At 50.8% G+C, this 26,204-nt stretch overlaps 1 protein-coding gene across 5 annotated transcripts in view; it reads left to right on the top strand.

Moving 5' to 3' along the window:
* Positions 1-26,204, top strand: part of Dab2ip (DAB2 interacting protein) — a 153,056-nt gene that overhangs the window by 96,168 nt on the left and 30,684 nt on the right. Inside the window, exon 1 of one of the 5 annotated variants that reach the window (XM_028754676.1) lies at positions 17,029-17,159. The exons of the other annotated variants lie outside the window; for them this stretch is intronic. Within the exon in view, the coding sequence (XP_028610509.1) occupies positions 17,029-17,159 (131 nt within the window). Of the gene's footprint in view, positions 1-17,028; positions 17,160-26,204 lie in introns of those variants that run through there. 5 annotated transcript variants of the gene reach the window in all.

The raw sequence follows: 26,204 nt of genomic DNA, 5'->3' as shown, positions 1-26,204 counted from the left end.
ACCAAGGCTGAAGACAGCTAAAGACTTGCCGAAAGTCATATAGCCCTTAAAGACAGGGCTGCCTTTAGACCTGAACCTGTATATCCCCAAGTCCAAAGGGATGCTCCTCTGCCACAGAAGGCTGGTACCTGCAGGTACATCTTCTGCAACTAGAGTCGAGAACTTCATTCCTGCAATAGGACTGGTAGCTAGCTGCCTAAGACTGTTGAACTGGGGGTCTGTAGATTATGCCAGCAAAGTGTTGACCTTAATATCCTCAAGCCAGACTTTTCCTTACTAGGTCTTTGCTTCCTCTTTAATGGCAGCCTGACAGTTTTGTGATGTTCTAAATGCTGAGTGTATTAAAGAGTCTTGAAAAGGCTCTGTAAACAACACATCTCCCCTTCCCATGAGGCCTATTGGTTTACTCCTTTCGAGAACCCCAGCTCACCTGGGACCCCGCTGGCTGTCTGCAGAGGTGGTGGAGGAGGTGTGGTCAGCTGATCATGGTTGGAGATCTCTGGACTCCCCAGGGTTGCAGCAGTGGCAGCAGCAGATGGGGAAGAATTGACCTTTCCTGTGAGACCAATTAAGAGGCATTGAGGATACCAGAGCCCATGATGTCGCCCTGCCTTCTGGAGATGGTTGAGTATTTTCATGCCAGAGAAAAAGCAAAGAACCCTAGCCTGGGAGGTCTAGATCCTCGTGTCTGAGGTCTGCTCTGGTGTGTGTATCCCTCTGAAGTTCTAAGTACTCCAGGGATTTGCTCAAGCATCAAGATCCCAGAGAGTAGCCTTGCGTTCCTCCTCCCCCACAGTCCAGGCTTCTGGGGAGAGGGAATGGGGATGATGGTGTTGTATGCTGGTCTTCTTAGATGCCGGATTACCAGTGTACAGTCTAACCCAGTACTGGCCATGCAGGGCCTGCTTGCTGCTGGGAGCTAGGCCTCAGTGTGTCCCTATGGATGCAGGTAGTAGGACAGACCCAGGCGGGTTGCTGAGCCTCTGAAGATGCAGGAACTTGCTGGGCATGCCTGCTCTTGCTACTGGTTAGATGCCAAGTTTCAGCCCAAACTTGGGTCCGATTAGCTATTCTTTGCCCCTTGCCAACCATGAACTGCAGCCCTCCATGACTGGAGGCCAAAGTGTTTCTGTGGTTGGTTAAAGAGCCCAGCCAGGGCTCCGTCCCTCTCCCATTTCATTTCCCCCAAATCCTGCCTTGTTCCTTGAGTAAACACCAAGGTTTTCCCTGCAGGCCTGCCAGCCCTACCCAGTACCCCAGTGTGCTGCCATAGGGACGCTGAAGCAGCAGCTAGGAGGGGTGCTTCAGGCTCCTCCCATCTGGTCTTGTTCCTGCCTCTTTGGAGCCAGACCTTTCTCTCCTGATAAACCCTGACCAAAAGCAGCTTTGGGAAGAAGTCATGGCAGGAGTCTGGAAGTGGGAACTGAAGCAGAGGGCATGGTGAATTGGTGCTTACTGGCTTGCTCTCTGGTTCACTCAACTTGCTTTCTATATAACCAAGGACTACACCTGCCCAGGATTGTTGCTCGCTGCCCAAGAGCAGACTGAAGGAAGGAAGCATCATCTTAAGTGAGGCTCCCTCTTCCCAGATGATTCTAGTGTGTCAGGTTGACAAAAATTAAGCAGCACAGCCAGCTTGGGATCTCTGTGTGATGTTTTGAGATCACATAGCAGCTCTGACTCTGGGTACCAATCTCGAGCATCTTCATAAGCATGTTCTGGCTTTCCATAGTGACAGACAGACAGGTTTGGGCCTGCCAGAACCCAGGAAGATGTGACGTGGAAGGTACCTGGTCAAGTCTTCACTCAACCACATACATCTCTGGCTTCTCTCTGGACCATGAGATGATTTGAGATTCTTTCTTCTCTATTTCTGTCCCAGCAGGACATCCCAGACACCATGCTAGTGTGTCTAGGTACCCAGTTAAATCCAGGTAGGCAGTGGGCTATCCTCAGAGCCTGGTCTCAGGGTGCTCACTTGAGCATCAGTCCAGCAGTCCTTCCTCTTACTGGTCTCTGAAGATGCCCTGAGTAGGGAGTGTGAACTTTGCCCCAGGATCCTTGCTGTGGTGGTATGAGGCAGACTGCTGTAGATGCACAGAGCAAGCACTGCTGCAGACTGCTGCTTGTGCTCTCTTCTTCTGCAGAGCCCTGAGTGTTAGTTCACTCCTAGCATGCTGCAGTGTGTTCATGGCGGGAACCAGAAGCTTCCTTACTGGCTCAGAGGCCAAGAGGCTTCGTTTAAGTGACAGGACCTGAATGCCGAGTTTGGTGACTTGAATTTGGGGGCAGATTCAGACAGGGTAGTGGCACCTGTGTGGTCAGTGTGAGGCTTCTCAGGAGCACTGCATCCTTTCTAGTGTAGTTTTAGAGAAAACTGTTGGAGCCCCCTGGTTGCCACCCCTGCTTATGGGTTCCTGGTTTTGAGGGGGTTTGTGAGTCTGCCCTTGGGTGGAGTCAGTCCAGGTTCATGTGTTTCCCACAGCACTTGGAATTCATCTTCTTGTGTCAGGTTACACTGTATACACAGTCCTTAGCAGTACTCTGTCTGCACTGTAACCATCCCATGGACCAGTCTGCTCTGCCTGGTAGGAACCCAGGTGGGGGCCTGTTTTCCTTCCACTCTCTCCTCAGCTCTGATTCCCCTTCACCTCACCCTCACACCCCAACAGAGGGGCAGGTATCACATATGGTAGATGTCCTGCCCATGAGCCATGGTCACTAGATTTCTCTGGCTCAGGAGCTTGAGGACCGTAGCTGAGCTTGCCGCTGTTGAACATTGTGCTGGTAGCCCAGAGAGAGCATGTGCTAAAGTGCTCTGCCTCTAAAGGCAGACTCTTCAGCCGCCCTGGCAACAGCTCCACATCAGCCTGTGGTGTGGCCTCTGAGCATGCCTCCTGACTGGCTGGCTGCTTTCTCTAGCTTCTCACAGCAGTCCCTTTCAGGCTTCAGGCAAATGGTGAAAGAAAGCTGAGGAGCTGGGGTCCTCAGACTGTGTGTCTGCCAACAACCCTCGTGCCCTGGCCAGGACCCCCTGGACTTTCTTCTGTATTCACTAGGGTGGGTCTGCAGGGACAATAGAGCTGGCTTCAAAGGCTTTACAGGCCTCAGGAACCTCCAGACTGTTCTTGTCCTTGCTGTCTCCTACCTTGTTCCCTGGGCTCCCCTGTTTACTCTTGCAGATGAGGGTCTTTGTCAAACCCAGCTCTACCATTTACCTGTAATATGGGGGTAGCAGTAGCAGTTCTCTAGTGAGAGGAATAAATGAGATTTACAGTAGGGTGCTCAGCACGGAGAAGGTGTTTATGGCCAGTAAGACACCACCATACTCCGCTCCCCTCCTCTGTGTCTCCTCTATCCAGATGCCTTCTGCTCACCCATCCTTCAAGTTCCTGACCATTTTGCTTAGAGCTTGCTACCTTGATGTCCCTTGTCCAGCCTCTTTAGCTGTTCCTTACTGGATTTGCTCCTCTACAGCAGTCGGGCTTCCTTCCACAGGACATTTTGGGAGTCCAGCTACTCCCCAGCCCTACAGATAGCACTCTGCCCCAATCAGGATAGCTAAGCTGAGTTATAGGCTGTAAAGATTAGCCCCGCTGGGAGGGGCGCTGGGGCCAAGTGAGGAAAGGGTGTACCCAGTGGACTAGAGCACCTGCCCTGCTTCTTCCTACTGCTGACTGTGGCACAGTGTGACAAGAATCAGACCAGCTCTCAGGAAGCAGTCAGGGGTGAGGTGGTGATAGCATTTGAAGGTTGAAAGAAATAAGTATCAGATGGCAAAGCAGGGACAGGACACTGAGACAGGCAGAGGGAATCCCATTGGTGGACAGAAGGCTTCAGAGGTCTAGAGCCCTTCTGTTTTCTTGAACAGGCTGTGGGAGGTGCAGAGGAAGCTCAGTATTGGGGCGAGTGGGAACCAGTTCTAAAGGCAGGATAGCTGGTAAGGAGAGGCGCAGATACCAAGGGAGGAAGAAGATGGGACTGTGTGTGAGCCTCCTTTGTGCCAGTTGCTTTGTTTTTGGAATCTGAAGTCTAAGAGGCGAGCTTGCTTCAGTGCTGGGTAAAGGGTGTAGAGGGCTTGCTGAACTCATCTAAGGTCTCGAGGTGAGTACAGAAGAGCCAGAATGAATTGCCAGCCTCAGAGTTCTCAAACCCTCTGCTGGACACAGCCTGATGAGGACTGGCTAGCATCTCCTCTCAGCAGGTCAAGTAGTCCGTTCTCTTAACCATGTGAAAGAACTACTGAGTGCCCAAGAAAGCATGGCACATAGAGTCCTGCAGCGTTTCCAGGTCCCCGGCATAGATGATACATGTACAAGTGAAACCTTCACATTGGCCTGGCCACTGCTGAACTAGGCCAGAGGTAGAAGTTGTAAGACCCAAATCGTTGCCCATGACCATTGTCTCTGTAGCTCCTCAAGGGCAGACCTCCCATAAACAGCCCAGGTGCCGAATAAACATGTTCATTGAACACCTCTTACATGCCATGCACCTCGCCAGGTGCTGGAACAATTAACTTTGGTGTGACACTTTATGATTCCCGCACTCCTGGATCTCGTTAGGCTGGTGAATCTCTCCCATTGGATATTTATTTTCTAATTCTCCGAGTGAGGAGACTGAAATAGAGAGGAGAGTAGCTTTGAGGTAACATCCTCGGCCACCAACAAGGGACCAAGCCTGTCCGGAGCCTTGACCTTTCCCGGGGCTGTGGGTATACTCTGGGGACTGGAAGTGGTTTCTTCCCAAAACTACATGCTGAGATGGAGTTTCAGGAAGCCAGGCCCACAGAGAATCCGTATCCAGGTGAGCAGGACTCCTGGGGGCCACAGGAAGCACCTGCCTGGTCCTTGTCTCCACCCAGCAGGAATTGGTTGTTGGGCACAGTTGACTCTGTTTGGGGCAAGTCTGAGGTAGAAGAACAAAGAGAATTGTGCCTGCCAATGCATCTCTGACCTTGAAAACCCAGTGGATTTTCATTTATTGGGAAGAAGGGGGAAGAATCGGTTACCAGCTTCGAAGAGGGGCAGGCCTCTTGCAGCAGCATCAGTGAAAGCCTTGACTCTGTGAGTTCTTGCTGTTGAATTTCTTCTTTTCAGTTTGACAGAAGTCCTGGGGATCTCTGTCTGGGCTGACCAGAAAGTGCAGAGATGCCAGGGTCCTCCTTACCTTGCCTGGACACTCAAAGGCCTAACCTTTAAACAAAGATCATACAGTGAATGATTCCAGAGATCTAAACACAGGCTGAAGATTACCAACTCATAAGTCCTGCTGTGAGAGTACCCACGTATGGGAGGGGCCTAGGAGAGAAGTGGCTCAGTCTGTACGGGCTGGGAGCAGAGCTTTTGCAAGGAAGCAGTGTGGCAATCTGGATATCCTGGGGCGTGGTGAAGCCAGGGCTTATCTTATTTGTCTTCCGTTTTACTCTTTATTGACACACATTGGCAAGTCTGTTGTGTGTCAGGAGCTGCTGTCACCCTAGGAGAGGTTTAGTATGTTGTAGGCCCTGCTTTGCCCATGTGACATAGGAACCCTAGCTGAGGCACTTCACAGCTATGGTGACAATTTCAACAGTTTGTAGCCTTGACCTTCTGGGGTCAGAGACGCTGCTGGACTTTGGTGGCAGAACTTTGGGTTTGGAAGAGAAAGCTCTAAAGTTGTTTTTTGTGACATTTGAAAATTTCACATCTTTAAATGTTGGCAATTGATTCAAAATTTAAAAATGTCATGTTCTGTGTGGTTAAACAAAACAATGAATGTTGACCAAATACAGCCTGCCCTCCAGTAAGAATCCTTTATGGTATGGTTGGCCGAAGTCCAGGAGGCTAGAAGGCATTAGGCTAGGCCTCCTCGCAGAGGGACAGGGCAGAAACAATGGAACCCGTTCCCATTTGTTTAGTAGACTGTGCTTGCCTGGCTATGGCCAGGCTTGGTTCCTGTGGTGTGCAGTGCTGCCCTGAGAGCCTGCAGCCATGTTCACTGCCCCTCGCCACAAAAATAAGCCCCTTTGGCCAGGCAAGAGCCCAGGGAAGAAAAGTGGCTTAAGAAACACCCCGGTGACACCTGTATCCTGCTCTTAGGCAGTGGTGCAGCTGGCTCTACAGCTGTGGGATGGTACTGTCCACACGTGTGACCTTGCTGTTGTTAGCACTTGGTCTTCTGCCAACAGGGCGAGTCCTTCCTATGCTGCTAAGGAGGACCTGCTCAGGGACCTTGTGCCCTGTCCTCCCCCTTCCATTGTAGGTTCTTGCTGTTCAGAGCCTGGGTCACCTCTGGTCTAGCTGAGGCCCGTCTGGGCCCGTTTTTGTTTCTCCATTGGCTGTCACACCTTCTGTAATGTGTGTTTGACTTGATAGATCACCTGGTACCTGGTCCTTCAGATTGTCCTCCAGGCTTAAGAAACTTCAATTATTCCTGTATTGTATGCAAAGCCTTAGGCCAGAGCCAGAGGCAGCTGACCCAAGGCATCAGATTGGTGGAGCAGACAGGCAGACAGGTTTTCTGCATCAGTATGCAAAAGCATGAGGAACATGGAGAACACCCCACCACTGCCCCTGTTTGGCCTTGAAGGGTCTGCCACCCCCCCCCCCCCAGTGCCTGTATCTAAGGTGGGACTCCTGAGTGTTTCCCGGCCCTGCCTTCTGGGTGCTGACCTGAGGTCAGGCAGAGGTCAGGGGTGATGGGAGCCATATTAGCTAGCCCTTAATCAGCACCCATCTCTGCTCTCCCATTCTCTTTATCTTCACTTAGCCTTTTTTCAGTACAGAGATAATTAAAACCAGAAGCACTCAGCACAGATTCCCACCCCACCAAAACCATCTCTTCTGCAGAAAGATTGCAGGGCCTCACAGAGAATACTGTCCCTGTGCCTGGGTCAGGTGCCATCCTCCTGTCCTCAGCTTACTTGGTTGGAAGACTGCAGTTTGTGTGCCCTTCCAGTGAGCACTCCTGCTTCACCCACAGCCCACAACTACTGGGCTGGGGAAGTTCTCTAAGTATTCCAGTCCATCAAGGAGTGGTGGTGGGTTCTGGAGCATGGCTTTGGAGTAGTTTCAGACAGAGTCCAAGGCAGGCAGGTTGCCTGTCTCATTTTCGGTGCAGACAGAACTCCTCAAGGGACCCTTAGGATTGAATTATTTCTGTTTTTCGTTCACCTGTGCTATGCCCTGGGGACAAGAACAGAAATCAGCTGTGGTCCCTCCCTATGTTTGTGTGGGAGCAGTACCTGCTGCTCTTAAGAGATTTGTTTTCAACACAGCTTTACCTGGGTCTTTGCTGTTCCAGAAAGAAGCCAGGCCCAGGCAGGAGGTGGCCTGGGCTTTAGGTGGGCCGTGGAGGAAGAGAGTGGAGTCACAGGGTGAGGTTCCCAGGGGTTCCTGGCTTGAGCTCTGAAACTTGTGTGGATTAAGACCAGCTGGAGAGGCAGTGGAGCTCTGGACTCTGGGTAGTTAGTTGAAGGAGAGGTTCGCCTTAAATGTCTGCTTAGGCTAGACAGCCCAGTGTGGGTGAGTGCTGACCTGAGACTGCGGTCCTGTCTGCCCTGACTAGAGCTTAAGCACAGTTCTTTGTCATATGAAAAGTGTACTGGAGCCCAGCCCATTCCTAGAGCTCTCTTGAGGGTCAGCCACACAGCTGTGGGGGAGGGGTGAGTATTAGGTGATGAGGATGTTGGGTGGTAATGGATGACAGGGATAAGAGGAAGAAGTATTTTTAGAAGGTTCGCTTTGTGCCTGTTGCTGACCCTGGACTAGTTTCCCCACTTCCGCTTCTACTTTGGTCTTAGCATGAGAACATGTTTTCATTTGATTATATTTGTTGTTGCTTATTTTTTCAAATAAGGTCTCTGTAATATATCCCAGGAGACCTCAAGCTCTCCATTCTCCTGTCTCTGCCTCCAAGTGCTGGGATTGCGGGTGTGGCCATTATACCTGGCAATACTAGATGAGTCTTTAAAATATTCCCTTGGAGAACTTGTGAGGGCAACTCCTGCCTGCCTTCCTGTGCTCTCAGCTGCACTGGTCCTGGTCCCTGCAGGAGCAGCTGCGTCTGTCTCTGCTGTTCCCACTTCCTCCAACGCTATCCTTTCAGCCTTGGGCTTCATCTCGGTCATGTGTTAATCCTAGACTTGTTCAGTTATCTTATTCCCTGTGCATTTGTACCTGGCCCGTGTTTGACCAGGAGCCTGAGAGAATACACTGTATCCTGCTCCTTCATGTGCCTCTGGTAAGGGACCCGAAAGGGACAGGTGTGGTATCAGTGAATGAACAAACAGTTCATCTAATTTACCCCTGAGATAGACACGTGCTCTCTGTGCTTTACAGACCAAGAAACTGATTTCAGAGAAGTAGGTTCACCGGACACAGTAGGCTATGAGTGGAGTGTCCTGCCTTTAAAGCTCCTTTTTAGCCACTAGAAGCCCTTCCTGTCCTCAGCCACCAGCTGGTCAGACCTGCCTCTTGGACAGATAGGAATGTGAGGGTCCTAGAAAGGTGAATGGGCTTTTACTTTGGGAATGAGAGGATGAAGCCAAGGAGGAAATGATTAAAAACAAACAAACGAATGTGGGGTTCTGAGCATGCCAACAGGTTGCATGTTAGGATCTCTATTGAGGCTTAGGACTGAGACTCAGCAGAGTGGTCCCTGAAATTTCCCCTAGGTGCCAGCTATTTAAAAAAAAAAAAAAAAGGTTGTAGCTGTATTAACCCACCCACCTTCAGGCTCCTTGTGCTGGCTCAGGCTCCTGGCACATTTTCTGTTTCCCAGAGGAGCTCGGGCCTAGCCAGGCTTCTCAGAGCAGAGACATACATAGTGAGTGAGTGAGAGAGTGTGTTTGTCCAGCCTTGCTGTTTGCACTGCCCTCACGTCTTCTTAATCAGTCTATTTCTGGGAGCGATGACTTCATCTCCTATGATTCTCGACACAGCCGTTATAAGGCATGCATGGGAAGACTGGGCCTGGCATCATTCGCCTTCTCCTAATGAGTGTGGTTGAGAGAACAGTTGGTGGCCCTACTCTGACCTGCTCTCTCCAAGATACTCTGCTTCCTGGGGCTGTCCTTAGATCTGGTCCATTGACCTGTAGCAACTAGTCTACCCATCCAGTACTTCCTGTGGGCTCACTGTATGTACTCTGTCAGAACAATGATTAGGAATTATACCTAGCCAAGGCTTCTTCTTGCTGGAAGAGGCAGATGCCCATAGGTGTTTGGGGCATCTAGGCTGTGGAAGGTATCAGTGTCAGCCTGGACTTTGGTAGCCATGGAACCCAGAACCAGACCCCCAAATAACTGCAATGAGGGTGAGCAGGCGCTCCACCTATAAAACCTTTCTAGTGTTTTGTTCTGTTTCCGAAAGAACTCAAAGCTTTGGAGAATGTGGGCAAGTGTTCTATCACTTAGCCACATTCCCACTCCTTAAAACCTGTAATTCAAATACGTATGATTATCTATCTGCCTTTATGAAGTAAATGTTTGTTAATGAAATTAATAGTATAAGCAAGATTTGAGGAGGGTGGGCAGCCAGGGGAAAGGGTTATTTAAACATACTTCAAACAATACTGATTCTAGTGCTGAGCAGCACATTTGCATATGTAATGACTGCTAATTATAGGTGGCCTCAGCTGCTAACAAGCTTGCCTGGTTGCGCTACTTTATTGTAGTCACCCACTCAGAATTCTCTGGCATGCTTTTCACTAAAGATAACACAACAGGAATAATAATACCTATCGGTTTTTGATCCCTTGCTATGTGCCAGACATCCTACCAAGCTCTTGGCAGGGACCATCTCGGTTAATCTGTGCAACACTCTGGGTCCCACAGTCTCCTGTGTATAGAGCCTGAGACAGGCTGAAGCTGAGAGCGGTGAAACGACTCCTGGGCTTGCACAGTTAGGAGCCCAGAGGGTAATGCTGCCTCACAGATAGGTGCCTGTGCTCAGAGTACTCCTTCTTTGGGGACACTTGGTAATGCTCTCTGCTGTCATTTCTAAGCCTTTTCTTTTTCTCGGCCCCCTCAGGAGCCCACATTTTAGTAAAGAGGAAGCTGAGATTTGCCTTAGGGGGAAGTATCTTCTAAAGTAAAACCAGGCCAGACAAGTGCCCTCCTCCCTACAGTCTGCAGGTGAGGTGGGGGTGGGGATCAGCCCCTTTGAAGCCCCTCCCCCAGGTCCTGAAGGAGACTACCTTTAGCAGGAGGAGGAGGGGCGGGGAGAGAGGGAAAGGGGGATGAGGGGGAGGTAGAGGAGATGGAGGAGGTGGAGGAGGTTACCTCTCCTGACAGGGCTAGCCTGGCCTCTGAGCTTGTAAGGCTGTAAGCCACTGGAAAGACACTGTCACAGTGTAGATTAACTTAGACATGTTGTCCCTAAACTAGAGGTGGCCCACAGTGGCTCATGACTGGCTGTAGCCCACAAACGGGCTGGGTCTCTCATGATGGTGTGGAATGGTGTTAGTTTCCCGGTTTCTTCTTCAGTGGTTCCCAGCAAGCACATCCACATCCCTGAACCATTCACCTTAAGCATTCTCTTTGGTCCAGAGTTGTGGATTCCCTTGGAATAACTTTCAACAGCATTGGGCCTGCGTTCCTGTCCATCTGAGTCCTTTCTCCCTGGAGTGTTTTTCCTTATCTGTGCTAGTGGTGCTGGAAGGTGGGGGTTGTAGGATTCCTGTTCTAGAGATAAGGAACCCAGGCCTCAGAGGAGGCCAACAGGGCCACCAACAAAGCTGCTGGTGACGCTGGGATCCATCCTGTTGTCCAGCCCATGTCATTGCTTTCCCGTTGTGTCCAGTCTCTGGCCACCAAAGAAAGCAAGAAGCCTTTCCCTAGTCTAATGATTCAAAAATAACCACCAGTGGGCCCAGGAGCCATTTTTGGTCCCTCCTTCTCCATTCCATCCCTCCAAAGCCACTGGAGACATGGGGGGACCTATTCATTTAAACTCAATCATTCTCCTGAAGACTGAGTGGAGCTGAATTGGGCCAATGGTTCTATTTGCTGTGCTCAGCTGTTTCTGCTGCAATGCCATCACTACTGGGTCTGCTGCTGGCTCTGTGCCACCAAGCTCACTGATTATGGCTCCATAACTTTGGCCATCCTTAGCAAGCCTGTCTATGACAGACAGAGAGATATGTAAAACCACTGAACCAGTGTCATTCAAGTTCCCAAACCACATGACCTCCAGGACACAGGTGCCGTGCTTCCAGCGGCAGTTTGTGCAGATGGGGAAACTAAGGCTTAGTACTCTCTGGGTACAGAGTCAGACATAGTGGGCCCAGCAAGTATCACTCAGGGCACCTACCTCATGGGGCTGGCTGCCCTGATGTAAACAGGATGTGGCATGTCAGTGGCCAGCCCTGGGCTAATTGGCTAGGATTAGGAAGTATCCTGTGTACCAGGCACAGTGTTTGGAGGGTGTCATGGGACTCGGGTGAGCTGGGCCATTCACTCCCATGTAACCTGTCCCAGTTCCCTGCTCCCAGCACTGCAATGTCACCATACTTTTGATAGCCTCCTTGGGGTTAGACCCACACTGGACACTGGCACATCCTCTTTGGAGACCGTAGCCTGTCATGTTGATTTGGTTGGTACTAATTTGGTGTACCTTTCCACTAAGCTGCTGGTTTCCTAAGAGCGGGGCAGGTGGCTCCCTCATGCTTGGGACCCTAGCTAGGTAGCCTGGGCAGGTTGTTTGTCTAATGGAGCTATGCTCTTTCTGTAAATGGGGGTTGCATGGGGTGGGTGGTGGGTGCTTATACCTCTCTGATGTGTGTCCTGGTTATAAATGGTCAGTGGCAGCTGACAGCAACACTGTGCATGGTGCCTGTGGCACAGGCTCACAAAGCCCTAGGAAAAAAGCAGGTCCCAGGCTGCCTTTCCACCTCCTGAAGTCAAGGAACAGACTGTGAGTGCCAGGTTGTTGCGGACCAGCTGTTTGGCTACATGTAGCAGCAGGGAGAGCTGGGGCTGTGGCCCTGCCCTCTCTGTTTGCCACACAGCACACAACTGCCCTGGTTTAGCTCTGACTGGCCAGTGTTGGAGCAGGGGACTGTCTTCCATGGACCCAGGCAATGATGTCAGGGTGAATGACTTTTTATGGCAGCCACCAGACCTGAGAGAGTGGCGAGATCCCCCATGGCACCCCCCCCATGATATTGTTAGTAGTGGTGCCAGGGTTGGGGGTAAGGACACAGCTTAAGGGATCTGAATTTCAAGAAGCATGTTTGAACTTTGACTTGTAGCCTAGGGTAGACGTGAAGTGATGGCTGGGATCCACAGTAGTGAGTTAGGCACAGATTTGAGGACTGGGTAAGAGCTGACTTAGGGATACAAGTGAGACACTAGTCAGACTTAAGGATGGGGAGCGTTGAGCTCCGAATGCTGCTAGCATAGCCATTAGGAATAGATTATGGTCACCCTGTCCTTTGCCTCGTGAAAACATCTAATCCTTGGCACACCATGCATCGTTGCCCAGCACTTGGCAATGTGACAACCAAGGAAGGGAACTACTGACCATGTCTCACTGCTTGTTCAAGTAAATTTACTTTGTATTTTCAGAGAGGTGTCACATGGGTGGGAATTTACTCCCACGAAAGGCTTTAATGGAAACGTTACATTTAGAGAGCCAACATGTGTTAAAATCTCAGTGGAGGAAAAGGTGCCAGGCTTCTGTGCCAACCACAGTGATCACCACAAAGCCCTGTATGGGGGCCTGGCAGATAAGGGATGCAACCAGCCCTGGGGGAGGCAGAGGCAGCCAGAGGCTGTGAGCTTACTGGGCTTCTCTGGAGGAGACAGGGCTACTGAGCAGGTGGAGAAGAGGAAGGAATTCAAGGCTGTGGGCTGCTGGCTTTCCTTAAGCTCCCACGTGGTTCGTGGTAAAGGAGTCTGGAGACAGACAATGAGCCCTGGAGTAATGAGTGTTGGGGAACCTAGAATTCCAGCTCCCACTAGTAACTATCTGTGTGACCTTGGGTATCATTCCTACGCCCTCTGTGCTTCAGCTTCCTAGGCAGATGCTGTGTGGGTACCCATGCGTAGAGCCCTTGGACGTGTAAGAGATAATGGATGTAAAATACCTTACTCTGGGCTTGATGCGGAGCAGGTGCCAGGACACATTTGTTTTTTGTTGGTGATGATAAAGCCACACATGCATGGATGTGCTCACATAAATTAACAGCTGGGGTATGTGGAAGCTGCTTTCTGGAGCTGGCCCTCAGTCTAACGTCAAGCTCTCGTCCTGTCAGCAGCCGAATGTAGATAGAAGTAGAAAGTGTCTAAGAGGCCCTTGTCCTGGAACAGCCAAGCCTGGCTGATTCCTCTGCAGGGGTCTCTCACTGCTGTTCACATGCATGACTTGCAGGCTCATCCTGAGGTCCCCAGGTTGTAGCAGTACCTCCTCCAGAAGAGGTGTCTGTCCTTAGAGAGCAGTCCATGGGAGGAAGAGTGGAATAGGTAACTGGGCTGCTTAACTGTTGCTGTGACCAAAAGCATGGCATAAGCAGAGGACGGGATCGTGAATTATGTATGCATTGGCCCCCTGATTCTTGACAAGATCAGCTTAGGGATAAAGTCAGGCAGGGGAACGCTGTTAGACCTCTAGTGTGGCCAGTTAGAAAGCAGAGGGCAAGTGCACTGCAGGTACAGATGACTCCCTCTTCTTTCTGTAGGCTGCCAGTGGGACGATTTCCTCTCCCTCTGTACCTCCTCTTTGGAAATATCCACCTACCCACAGGTGTACCTTCTTGCCATCTAAATCTACTCATGGGGACAATGAGGATAAGGCAAGGCCTCGAAGTGCCTTCACTTTTCTGTCACACAAGGGAAGGGAAGCTCTTGTGGGTGCTTTCCAGAGTCCTACAGAGACCCTTACCTGGGTGGTAAGGCAGGTGATGCCAGGCCTCGAACCCAGTGAGAAGACTGCCTGTTGGGTGTGTGTGGGTGTTGATTGTGTGTCATGGAGTCCTTAGCTTTGATATGGCTAGAACCCCAGTGAGGACTTGGAGATCAAGAGGTAACGTATAGGCCCATAAGAACCCAAGGAGGGGGAGGGGAATTGGCGTGTTCTTGTGGCTGGGGGCCAGGAAATGAGGAAGATTGACTTTAAATGGGAGGGTCTGAGCTAGCCTCTGAAAGAGAGAAACCAGACAGGAGGGTGTGGCCATAGGAAGGGAAGAGTCTTGAATTGCTGACATTGGTTAGGAAGGTGAGGGGTGTGCTGAGGTAGATAGGGCCTATTCAGGGAGGCTGGGCACTCTGGACTGTTTATTTTAAGGCTGTGTGCATCTCTAGTTTGGGTTGGGAGGGTGTGGAAGATTCAGCTTCTCCAAGGCCAGATAGCTGGTGAGTATGGGAACCCAGCTTAGGACTTAGTCCAGCCTCTATTTTTGTTCTCTGTGACCCCTTCCTGTGACTGCTGTCACACAGAGCAAACAGTCCTGCCCTAGGGCCCTGTTTGCTACCAGAAGGTAGTAGAGCTAGGAGAAGCACACGTGGCAGCATGCGCTCATAGTGTCCACAGTAAGCCATGCTTGGGGGCCTGGGGCAGTGGCACCTTGACTTTGAGGCCAGCTTGGGCTACAGATTGAGATCTTGTCTTAGAACAAAAATGCAAGTCCACTGTAAGGGAACGGTTTCCTGCCTAGAAGAAATCTAGGAGGGCTTCCACTTGGAGGAGTATTTGAATGAAACCCATCTCTTTCAATTGTAGTTGGGAAGTGGCTTTCAGCCATGTGGGAAATGACTGTCTTGCCTGTCTGTTACATGCAGGACCATGAAACTGGTGGTAGAAGACCCAGCTTGGAGCCACACCCTGCTGCTTAGAGGATGGACTCCATGGGCTCTGTTTGCTCATTTCCTGTTGGCTTGGCCACCGTGAAACCAGGAGGCCTTTTCTGGTCCCATGTTCTCTGAGTAATTTATCACCTCTCCCCACTAGGAAATGTTACTAAGACTTGGAAACTTGAGAGTGCAAACCTAGGCCACAGCTGGATAGGAGCCTTTCTGGTTGTGCTCTGAGGGATGGGCGGGTGCATGAATGGCCACATGGGGTGCTGTTGGGCCAGCATGTCCAGAACGTGGCCATATCTGGGGACCAGATGGAATAAGGGCCCAAGTACAGTCTCTTCAGCAGTCCTTCACTTGTTCCTGCAGAGGCTGTGCACAGTAGGTCCCTCTAACTGCAGGGACAGAACTGGGATGGTGTTGATTACAAGGGGCCATGGACAAGGGCCTTCCTCAGTCAGCTTCCTTTTTGTCTCTGAAGCTCTTGAAGTCCTGAGCTGTAAGCACAAGCTACAGGAAGCTCTGGATTGAGCCCTCCTGCCTGATGGCTCTGAGGGAAAGAGGTTGACCTATTGGTACTAGAGGTTTAGTAGGTGGAGCCTGGTTCTGTGGCTTGCCTTTGAGGTATGGGAAAGGGTCATCCGGGCAAAAAAATGTCTGCTTACTGAGGGTACCTTCCCAGAGGTACCTGTGTTCCAGTGAGGCCTGTGTATGGTATGGCCTGAGGATAGATACTCCTCCAGATGGTGGCCGCTGGGCTCCAGCTTTCAGCTTGCCTGCCTCTCTCATAACTCTTTCCTTGCCCTGTCAGCGCCAGATACTTTCTGCAGTAGAGAAGCCACCCAGAAGGGAGAGTTTGTGTCTAAGACAGTTGTCTGGAGCTCAGTAGCCCTCTCAGCTGGAGGGCTCCTGGCTACACCCACGGTGGGGGTTGGGGGCTAAGCTTCCCCTCTGTATTTCTGACCTAGTCCCCTGTCCTTCTTCAAACCTTTGTATTGCTTTTTAAAAATACGTGACTGGAAGTAGTGGTGTTGCTAAGAGGGAGTGGTGTTTGCCTGCTGTTCTGGCTGTGTGGTGTAAGCCCAGGATGGGCATGTGTCTGTCTCACCTCCTTCTGCAGTGTCTAGAGATTTCCGGGTTCCCCAGAGCTCAAAACTATGGTTTTGGAGCTGGGTAGTAGTTGAACGATGCTGTCGGGATGGACAGGAGCCTGGGGGAGGTTGCAAGGCCATGTGGGGACCAAGCCCCTGTTCCCGTCCCCCCATTCCCTCCAAATCGTCTCCATCCACACAGCCTCATCTCTCCCTGCTTGGGGCTGCTCTGGAGGACAGCCACATGTCTCAAGCCAATTGCCAGAAAAGACAGCTGGCCTGGGGAGAGAGGGGAAAGGCCCACTCCAGGCCTGGAGAGAGTTCCTGGGGGCAGTGCAGCCTGGTGGAAGTTGGACTGCCTGAGGGTGGGGTCAGAGAATGAGAGGCACGGGGATTCCCTCAAATCTCTGATTGCTCCAACTCTTCTTTAATCTAGCTCTAGCTGGCTGGTCTCAGAGCAGCTAGGGAAATACAGTCATAGATTCCAAATGCCTATCAAGCTCCTCCTTTTGGCAGCCTCCCAGCAAGGTGTCCTGGGCTTACTGGCCTGGACTGGTAAGGTTCTTGAGGAGAGGTGGGGGAGGGGGGGAGGGGCTCCAGCAAAACAGCAGGATGACCTAAGATCTCTGCTATGAAGAAAATGAAGCAGGGTGATAATGGACCTGGGGGAGGGGGTGGGGAGAGCCCTCCCCTCCCAACACTGATCTTTTGATCTGAGACCGGCAGCCAGCTGGAGCTGGCCGGCATTGGCTAGCGCAGAGGCCCAGGGGCGGGACTCCAGAGGGCAGAGTCAGCACTCCAGGGGAGGTGCTTGTGGGACCTTTGGGCCAATGTTCCTGGCTTCCTGGAGTTGCTCCTGCTAGTCCTGCACCCACCACAGTCCCTGAAAAGTTCCTGCCACTGGCTGAGAAGCTGCTTACTTTCAAGAGCCCTTCCTTCCAAATTCTTGGACCTGGAGGCTACTGTATGGAAGACTGTAATTTTCCTTGTTCTCTGGGGAACCCGGAAATCTCTAGATGTTGTCGCCTCTGTGTATTTAAGACATTTTGAGAGTTTCAACATGGTGGACACGGACATAGTGTGTGCTCTGTGGTAAGGGGGAACCCTTTGGGTTCACCTCTTAAATGTCCACACTGGCCACCTGGGTCTGCACCACCCTTGGGAATGGGCCTCTGTGGCCTTGGACTCCTCGGTGACAACTTTGGCAAGATCCTGTGCTGGTCTGGAGGTGCCACTCTCTGGAGGTCCAGCCATCCTCGGAAGCCTCATCTGGCTCCTGGGCCTCACATACCCAGGTCAGCAGAGAGGGCTACACTCCTACCACTGCCAAGGTCTGTGACTGGATGTGCAGGGAAGGAGGAAGAGGACACAGGTTCCTGCTCCCTGTCCTGTGCCTTCAGCCAGGTGTGGGGCGTGGGGCAGGGCTGGAGGCTGAGGGCTAGTTCTCCTTAGTGTGGCGGTAGGAGGAATGGTTGGCAGATACTGCAAAGGTGAACTGAGGCCTAACCCAGATCTCTTCATATACTGCCTGCTTCTGACAGAGAGCACTGGAGAATAGGCGTGGGGCTGGGGTTGCTGGCTAGATGGTTCTCATGCCTTAGGAGCCAAGCCCTGCCCCTGGGGAACAAGGACCAGGAAACCAGCATGTGAAGCTTGAGGGCACCTGCAAGTTGGGTGCCCCAGGCCCTGGCTTTTGATCCTGGCCCAGAGAAACTGCAGGTTGGGAAGGCAACCTCTGAAAAAGGGGCTTTGACCAGCTTCTTCCAAGGCTGTCAGCAAAGCCACACAGCCCCTCTGGCTCTCCCTGCTCCAGCGTCTTGGAGACAGATTTAAAAGTCTTAGTTTGTCTCTTGTGGTCACTGTTGGAGGAGAGAAGCTTTACTTGTGAAACTTGTTCTGATGTAAACACTAACAAGAAGTTAAAGTGTTTTCAGAGCAGAGACTCTCATTTTCCTGCTTGAGCAAAGAACATCAGAACCTAAGACAAAAGTTGGCTTCTCTCCTTTTCTGTAGGCTGAGAGTTAGAACTGACTGTCTCTGAGCACTCTGGCCGGCATTGCCCTTTTCTCCAGCAGCTAGATGGAGCTGCCTCATGTGCAACTCGTCCCCCAGGACTGAGCCACCAGGCCTCTGCAGCTCTGAAGTATGCCTTCCCACCTGACAGTGAGATGGGCTCTGGATTTCTTGGCTTTCTGAGTTTGATTCCTTGGCTACTCTGGTAATTGATTTGCATGTGATGGTTCATAAATAGAGTTTATATCATATTAAACACTCTCTTAAGATAGATGCGACAGCCATGGCCCGTGGCCACACACTGCTTCCCTTGTAGAAGATATACATAAAAGTAAGTAAGCCATACCTGGCTGCAGGCCCAGGACTGCCTTTTGATTAGCACCTGTATCCCAGAGCCTGAAACAGGACCTGACACACAGTTAAGACCTAGTAAATATTTGTTGGCTGAAAGCACAAGATGCTCTGAAGCGAGCCAGGTGTTTGCTGAGGAGTGATGGAGGCAGGGCAGGGCCTAGCGTGAGCTGAGGAGTAAGGAGGGTGGTTCCAACAGGGCAGGGACAGTCTATTCTGAAAGTGGGAAGAATAAGAACTCTTATTGCAGGTAAAGCATCCCCAAGACAGATAGGGACCCAAGAATGTCAGTCTTGTTGGGTAAGGCCAGCTTAGGCACACACTATTAAAAAGTAAAGGGTTTTAGAGTAGACTTTAGTCTCTCCCACTTGGGGAGGGGGTCAGAGCGTGCCTGATCCTACTACAGTTATCCAGGAATCATCAGAAGGTTTCTGTTGTTATTTTAGTTTAATTTTATTTAATGTGTGTGAGTGTTTTATCATACAGTATATGAGTGAATGTCTGTGCACCATGTGCCTGGTATACACAGCAGTCAGATCCCCGGAACTCCAGTTATGGATGGTTGTGAGGCCACTATGTGGGTACTGGGCATCAAACCTGGGTCCTCTGCGAGAACACTGGACCACTGAGCCAACTCTCGCGCCCCCGTTGGAAAGGTTTTTTTGTCTTCCTAGTGAGCTTTCTGACTTCCTCGTCCAGTGGAGAAGTCTAGTACAGAGAGGCTACTGGGCCTCTGGGCTCCCATAGGAGAGGAAGGGTTGGGAAGGGGCCTTTTAGGCTTGAGGTTCTCTGGGGCATGAAGATATTCCTCCCACTTGACATAAGTGTCTGGGAGGATATGGTGCAGAGCTGGAGTTATGAGCACACTGGAGTATTTAAAGCTCCATGTGAATGACATCACCACAGGGAAGAGCCTTGCTTCCAAACCCAGAGCCCTGAAGAGACTAGAGGACAGTTAGGACAAAGGGACCTGTGAAGAATGAGGGCTCCCTGTTGTGGTCTAAGGCCTGGGTCTCAGAGTGTTGTTGGCTATGGCAACCCAAAGACCTCTGGTGATCACAAGCCTGATGTGTTGAATAGAGCCAGGACACAGGAAGTGGGGAAACTCAGGGCTGTCTTAAATGATTCCTACTTGTGTACTTCAGGTGACCTAGCTCTACTCAGTGAGTCTGACCTTGGTAGACTATCCAGAGAGTTGGTGTCCCCATCCCCCAAGTGTTAATGACAAATGGCTTCCCTTCCTCTCCCCTCATTGCTCTCCAGCTGGTTCTCTATCTGCAAGGACCCTGCTGCCCCTGCCCTCACCCCATTCCTTACTTGCATGGCTTCCCCTGGATCCCAGGCCTACATCTGGGCCTGCTGGCTCTGTGGCCTCTGCAGGGGTCTTGACTCGTAGACTTCTTTTCCCTAGGAATGTTCAGCTGACTTTGAGGTCTTTATAGACTCTGGTTGCTAGCTCCTTTACCTCTGTCCCAAGGCCTTGCTAGCTCTGGGGGAGAGTTTAGAATTAGTTTGATTGGTTATGTAGGGTGAGGGACAGCCTGTAACCTAGTGGGCAACAGGCCCTGGTAAGTTCTCAGTGCCTGTTGAGTGAATAACTGAGATCCCATTTGCTTGGTTAAGGGCCTTTCTGCATTTACTTTACCATTGCGTTTACCTGTGCTGTCTTCAGGTGGGACTGTGTTATTTAATTTTATACACAAGGATACTGAGGCACTGGAACATGAAGGACTTGCAATTACTAAGAAAGAAACATGGCCAGAATTGTGGCTGAGGCATAAAGGCCTCCAGCCAGCTAGTCAAGTGCTAGGTCTCCTGCTGCATTTCAGAAATCACCCATAGACTGTCCAGGAATGGAGGACTTCCTGCTACCTTGGACTTGCCCTACATGAAAGTCAGAAGCATCAGGCTCCAAGGAGCTGTAGACCTCAGGCTCAGCAGGCCTTGGGGTGTTTGTGTTGTAGGGACCCCTGGCTGTGAGGGAGGCTCTGTGCCCAACAGCTCTAGGTTGTTCGTTCCTGTGGCTTACACAGCACTTTATATGTACAAACTAGTTGATCTAAGACCAAAAGTCAGGTAAGAGATAGACTCTACCTGGGGAGTTGAAGTCCTGTGCTACCCCAACCTCCGAAACCCCCAGGCTTAGAGCTTCTTCTATCCCTGGGCCTCAGTTGGGCTGGACACCAAGCAGGCTGTTTGCTGTTTCAAAGGCTTTGGCTAGCTCCCATCCTTTCTCGGGCTTTCTTGTCTCCAGAGAAAGGCAGTCATCTTAGTCATCCTGCAAGGGGTTCCTGAAAATCCTTTCCCAGAGGGGGAAAAATGACTTGTCCCAATCACTACTAGGGAAGCTTGTCTCTGATTTGTGCCTCCCAGCATGCTCAGCTCTTTGAGCCAAGCTGGAGACCGGCCTATGCTAGGTGTTCACTGAATGCCAGGCCTGTTCTGTATCCTGGGAAGTAAATGCTGTTTAGAAATAGTCCGTTTTACATTGGAGGAAACTGAGGGAGACTCAGAGATGGTGTCGGCCTGTTTAAGAGCATGTGGTAGCAAGTGGTACAACCCAGGTTTGAATGCAGATAGCTACAGACCCTTGATCTTACTTCCAGACTCTGTAGAAACAGTGAAGTTAGGTCCTCAGCCTAAGCCCTGTGCTGTTGGGCTGAGGCTTCCACTCAGCTAAGATGAGCCATACAGCGGCCATTAAACCCAGACACTCGGGCCAGAGTGGCTCACCCTTCTTGGCTGCCTTCTCAGATCAGGTCTCAGGGTACAGTCAGTCAAGCATCTTTCCCTCCCTCTTCCCTTGCCCAAGCTTGGGAGAGGCAGAAGAGACCAAATTCTGTGGCTGTACTCCATCCCTGTGGGTAGACTCTGTGTCTTAGTCTTGGGCTAAAAAGACATTGGCTCTCACCTCTTGCCCTGTCCACACAACCTGTTTGTGGAGTAACTGGGGGTCTGTGAGGATGCCTATGCATCTGTAGAGCCTGCAGCTTGTCCTCTTCCCTTTCATGACTCTCCACCTGGCATTTTTCTCCTTTTGGGTCTAATATAAGATAAAGGAAGTAGCAGAAGAGACCTCAGGGTTTTATGGCTCAGTCTGAAAAGCCCAGTGGTCAGGGACTTTAGAAATACAACTTAGTGCCATCCTTTCTTAGTAGAAGAGAAAGGCACTGAAGGTTGGGACAGGAGAAAGTTGGTCCTTTGGAAGGGAGCCACTGCTGCTGCAGGGGTGGGGGGTCTTCGGCTTACACTGACCTGTGAGCAGAATTCTGCTGTGGAATCCTGGAGAAGCTTCCTCTTGACCTCAGCTTGTTCATTTGGAAGTTGGGATGATGGTGCTGCCTTCCGTCCGGGGACTGACGCAGGCAGTGCTAAGAGCGCTGTCTTGTGCCTGGTAAGTAGGGATTCTTCAGACCTGGCAGTGTTCCCTCCCATTCATAGTCTCTCCATGAGAATTAGTTTTAGTGTTTCTGTTTCATGTGCTTTGGAACCTTTAAGTGAAATTTAGATTTGCTTCTTACAGATTTTGCCTGAAGTCTCAGAAGCCTAAGGCTGCTAATCTGATCATGACTCATGGGCTATTATTTCACTTTTCCTGTTTCCTGTAAAGAAAAGGGGATCTGTACCTTTAAGTTCTCACAGACCTGATTGAGACACTGGCCCTTTAAGAGAACATTACAGAGAGTTAGAACTGGCTTTTTGTTTAACTAGCCATGATTGGTCCCAGTGGGTAGGACTAGAGTGCTGTGTCCAGAGCTAGAGCACAGAGCTAGACTGACTGAGGTTGGCAGGAACAGCCGGTGGCTGGGTGGCTACTCTAGCCTCTGTCCCCAGCTTGGTAAAACTGGTAGCTCTCTCTGTTCAGGAATGGTGAGTGGCCTTAGTTAGAGGCTGAGCAAAAGGGAGCCATTTAATCCTCCTGGGCCCACGGAGGCCTGGGTGAGTTGGGACTGCTACCAGTACTAGATGGAGTGATTGTCACAGGTGCTCTGCCTGGGAGAGACTCAAGTTTCCAGTGATGGCAGCTCTGCCTAGATAGTCCCTGCTAGCCCAGAACTTGGAAGCAGTTAGGATTGGTCTGGCTCAAGCAGGAGAAGAGCAAGGGGGTGGTGGTGGTGGTGGTGTTGCTGCTGCTGCTTTTACTTTAGGGATGAGGTGGCAGTGCTGCTTTCTGCAGGCCCCTTGGCCTGTGAACTGCCAGGAACTGCTTGGAGCATTCTGATCTCTGAGGAGTCTGGCCTTTGCTCTGGTTGTCCAGCTGGGCTGGGTGGAACTGCGCTTGCTCACACTTGAGCCTTACCGTCTCCCCTCCAGCAGGCAGGCTTGGTTGCTCACCTCCCTTCTGCCTGCCTCCTGCGTTATGTCCGGTGCTCAGTGTGTTGGCTGCAGCTGGAGACGTTGTCAGAAACCAGATCCTGTTGCCGTGGTAGTCTTCAGTGGGAGCTTTCTCATCTCTCACTTGTTATCATGTTAGGGGCAGGTAAGATTGCCTGAAAGATGCCCTTCTCACCCTGTTCCAGACAGGATCATCAGGTGACAGGGCAGGGCCCTGTTACGACCTGGAGTTTCTCTAGTTACTTGCCAGTTGGTACATTTCAGCACACAGTTTCTGTAGGGTTGGTGAAAACCTGACACATCAGCAGACAAGCAGAGAAGAGTCTGGGATTTGAGCTCCTGTACCCAAGCCTCCTCTGCCCTGGTCGTCCCTGTGAACTGTGACACTGGCTAAAGACAGTTTTCAGTGTGAATTGGAGAGGCCTGTAGAAATGGTAGGATCTATGTTTGTTTCATTTTTTCTTTAATTTTTTTCTTTCTTCTGGCAAAAGCATCTTGCTCTGCAGCCTATATTCTAGGCTGATCTGAAACTTAATTCTCCTGCCTCAGCCTTCTGAGTACTGGGATTACAAGTGTGTGCCACTATGCTGGACAAGTGACCACTGAGCAGGGCTAAGACAGGAAATGAGTGTACCTACCAGGAGTGGCTCACCACGAGCAAAGGTGGGCTGCCATAGAGTGATTACTGAAGGGTTGAGCTGTTCCAGCTGCTGGCCTAGTATACACCTACCTGCTTTAAGGGGATTGGCTTGATCTGCTGGGATACCTTGGACCAGGTGGCAAATGACCATGCAAGTGTATCCAGTCCCTACTGTGGGAAAAAGAGGGACTGTGACAGCCATCTCCAAGCCTCAGTTTCCTTAACCATGGTCAAGTATGTAAGAATCAAAAGGAATATGAAGCCAGTGCCTTGTTGTATTTCCTAGGTGTGTGCCTTAGCAGCACACGGCTGTGTAGGGACTTGAGAGCATCCCATGCTTTTCTTTGACATGGTCTCCCCCTTCCCCCAAAGAGAGTAGTGTGGTGCTTGTAGTGTAGGAACACAGCTTGCTGGTAGCTGCCCTCTTTACTGATTTACTACCAGTGAATGCTCGTGATTGCTCCCTGCTGTAGTTTGTAGTGTGGTAGTTCTGTTGTTCTCTGGGGGTCTGCAGGCTTAAGGATGATATAAGGGAGGCATTCAACTATTATATTCCCTGCTCAGAATGGGTAGGTGCCAGTGCAGTGTAACCACAGGATAGCCCATTTGAGAGGTGAGAAGGCTGGCTCACATTTTCTTCATTCTGCTCTTTTCCCATTGTGTCTGCTGCTTCTGTCTCCTAGTGGCTGCTGTCAAAACTTGTGTGGCCAGACTTGAAGAGCTACCTGCATTGAGCTGGCAGCTGGAGTCTCAGTGTACATGCCACATCTTATTCCAAGATGTGTCCTCCATAAATAGAAATCTTTAAGATGTCTGTCCAAGGTGACCTGTCCTTTTGAGCCTATTTGGATGGGGGGTAGAGCTGGTGATGATGTTGTCTGGGATCATTTGGCTGAGAAGCTTTTTTTTTAGGAGCCTTGCTGTAGGAACAGGGAGGAAAAATCTGGACCAAGAAGAAAAAGGCCTTTGGACATGTCAGTGGGCCAGGGAGAAACCAGGAGCATCAGAGAAGTGCTGGAAACGTGGGCAGGAAGCCTCAAGGAAGGCGGGGCACAGAAGCCACAGGGCTGTCTGCAGGCCTACAGATCAGGAACACACTGTTGGGTAATGGTGACACTTGACTTACCAGTTTGGCCCAGGTCATAGTATTTTGATTATTGGCTTTTGTTGTTGAACTTTCTAAGTGGTAGAGCCTGGCCTTGGGCTCCTGGTCCACCTGCCTCTGCCTCCCAAGTTCTAGGATTGCGTGTGCTTCCATGCCCAAGTTTGATTTGCATGAGCTCAGTACATTTAACCAGTTACCAGAAGTAAGACCCAATGGATTGGAGAGGGCAGATGTCCTCAGGTTAACTGTCACTCTAATACAGCCCACCAACCACATGGATGGCACCTGGGTCTTGGGTAGAGAAGATGAGGCAGAGATTGCTGCCTGCATCCCCATATTCCATCATAACGGAGGGAGGGCCTCCCGGACGTGAAGGACGGCAGCTTGGCTAGTCAAGGGAAGCTGCTTTCTATGGATATGGGAATACTCCCCTTTTAGCGGATTCTTGATTTTTATTTTACGATCATTTTCAATGAGCATTCTTATTTCCAAGGCCATGGAGGCTGCTCTTGGAAGTGTTTGTAGCAGGATTGGGAGGCAATCAGGAACCATCCCACACCAGACTAAAGGGACACCTAGGTATGTCCCTGGGCATACCTGTGGTTCACTGAGCTCACAGAGTTAAGAACACCTTGGCCAGGGCCTTGAAACTTTCCTAGACAGTCTGAGGAAATGATGGCGGCAGGATAACAAGCTGAGGTGGCTGGGGTCCCAGCCCTAAGTGTCTACTGTGCCATGCAGGGATATTGGACTCTGCCTGGGGATACAGGTGGAGACACTTTCCCTGGGGAGACAGAGGCAGGGCGAGAGCGTGGAAATGCCCTCCATGCTGGTCTCTCTGACCAAGCCTGGAGTTTTCTCCTGGGAACCAGAGAGGGCGAAGAGCCACAGGGCCTCAGCTCCCCTTGGAATTGCTCGTCTCATCCTGTTTGGTGAGTGTTCTTGGATTCTCTTTTAAAATTCAGGGCACTTCACTGTTCTACTGAGGTTTATGAATGTTTAAAAACTGCTTTGTGGTCCCCAAAGTAATTTGACAAGTCTGACAGCTATTGATTAAAAACCCAGAATTATTCAGGCTGCAGGATGATGGAGGGATTAGACGGAAAGGTTTCTGATTTTGCCCCATCCCCGGGCCTCAAGGAAGTAAGCCGTGAAGGTGGATGTGACCTCAGAGGCCTGCAGCTTCCGTTGGGTATGCTGAGTCCTGGGAAGGGTAGGATGGAGTCTGCTGGCTTCCTGAAAGCTACCTTTTGTACAGGAATGAGATTGGCACTGGTCTAAGTCCCCACCAGGCAGCAGGGAGGGATTACTGTGGCACTGTTGCTGATAGGAGCAAGAGTGTAGCCCTAGAAGTGGTGACCATCTCTTGGGTTTACTTTTGCGAGTGATGTAGGATTTTTCTGGTAGCTCAGAGCTTGAGGAAACAACCCAGAGAAGAGAGGGAACTTGTTTAGGGCTTGTGGGTCCCGAGGGAAAACTGATTGACCCAAGGTCTCAGGTCAATTAATGGTGGAGTTAAAATGGGAACCCAGAGCTCGTTGGCCTGGTTCTCTGCCTTGCTGTGTAAGATAGGAGGCACAGACCCTTGCTGGGCACTAGCAAGGTGACCAGGCCACCAGTTTCATAGCTTTCTGTTTACATTTGTGAAGCCACGCTTTCTCTGAGTCTTGGTGTGTGGCAGTTACCACTGACCTTGGCTCATTGGGCCTGTTTGAAGCCCTGCTGTCCTGTCTGCTTTGGATACCACCTTCTGTGTGTAGTTGTTGGAGAAGGCTATGAGATGATGTGTCTACTCAGATAAGCATATCAGTATCCTTTGGACACCACTGGTGCCTGGCCTTAGGTTGCTTTGTAGCCAGTCATGGGCTGTCCTGGTTGCATTCTCTTTATATTCTC

This window comes from Grammomys surdaster, unplaced genomic scaffold, assembly GCF_004785775.1.
Source record: "Grammomys surdaster isolate TR1022 unplaced genomic scaffold, NIH_TR_1.0 126035, whole genome shotgun sequence".
Lineage (NCBI taxonomy): Eukaryota > Metazoa > Chordata > Mammalia > Rodentia > Muridae > Grammomys > Grammomys surdaster.
The sequence above is the reverse complement of the archived record's forward strand: the minus strand, read 5'-3'. Positions and strand labels throughout refer to the sequence as shown.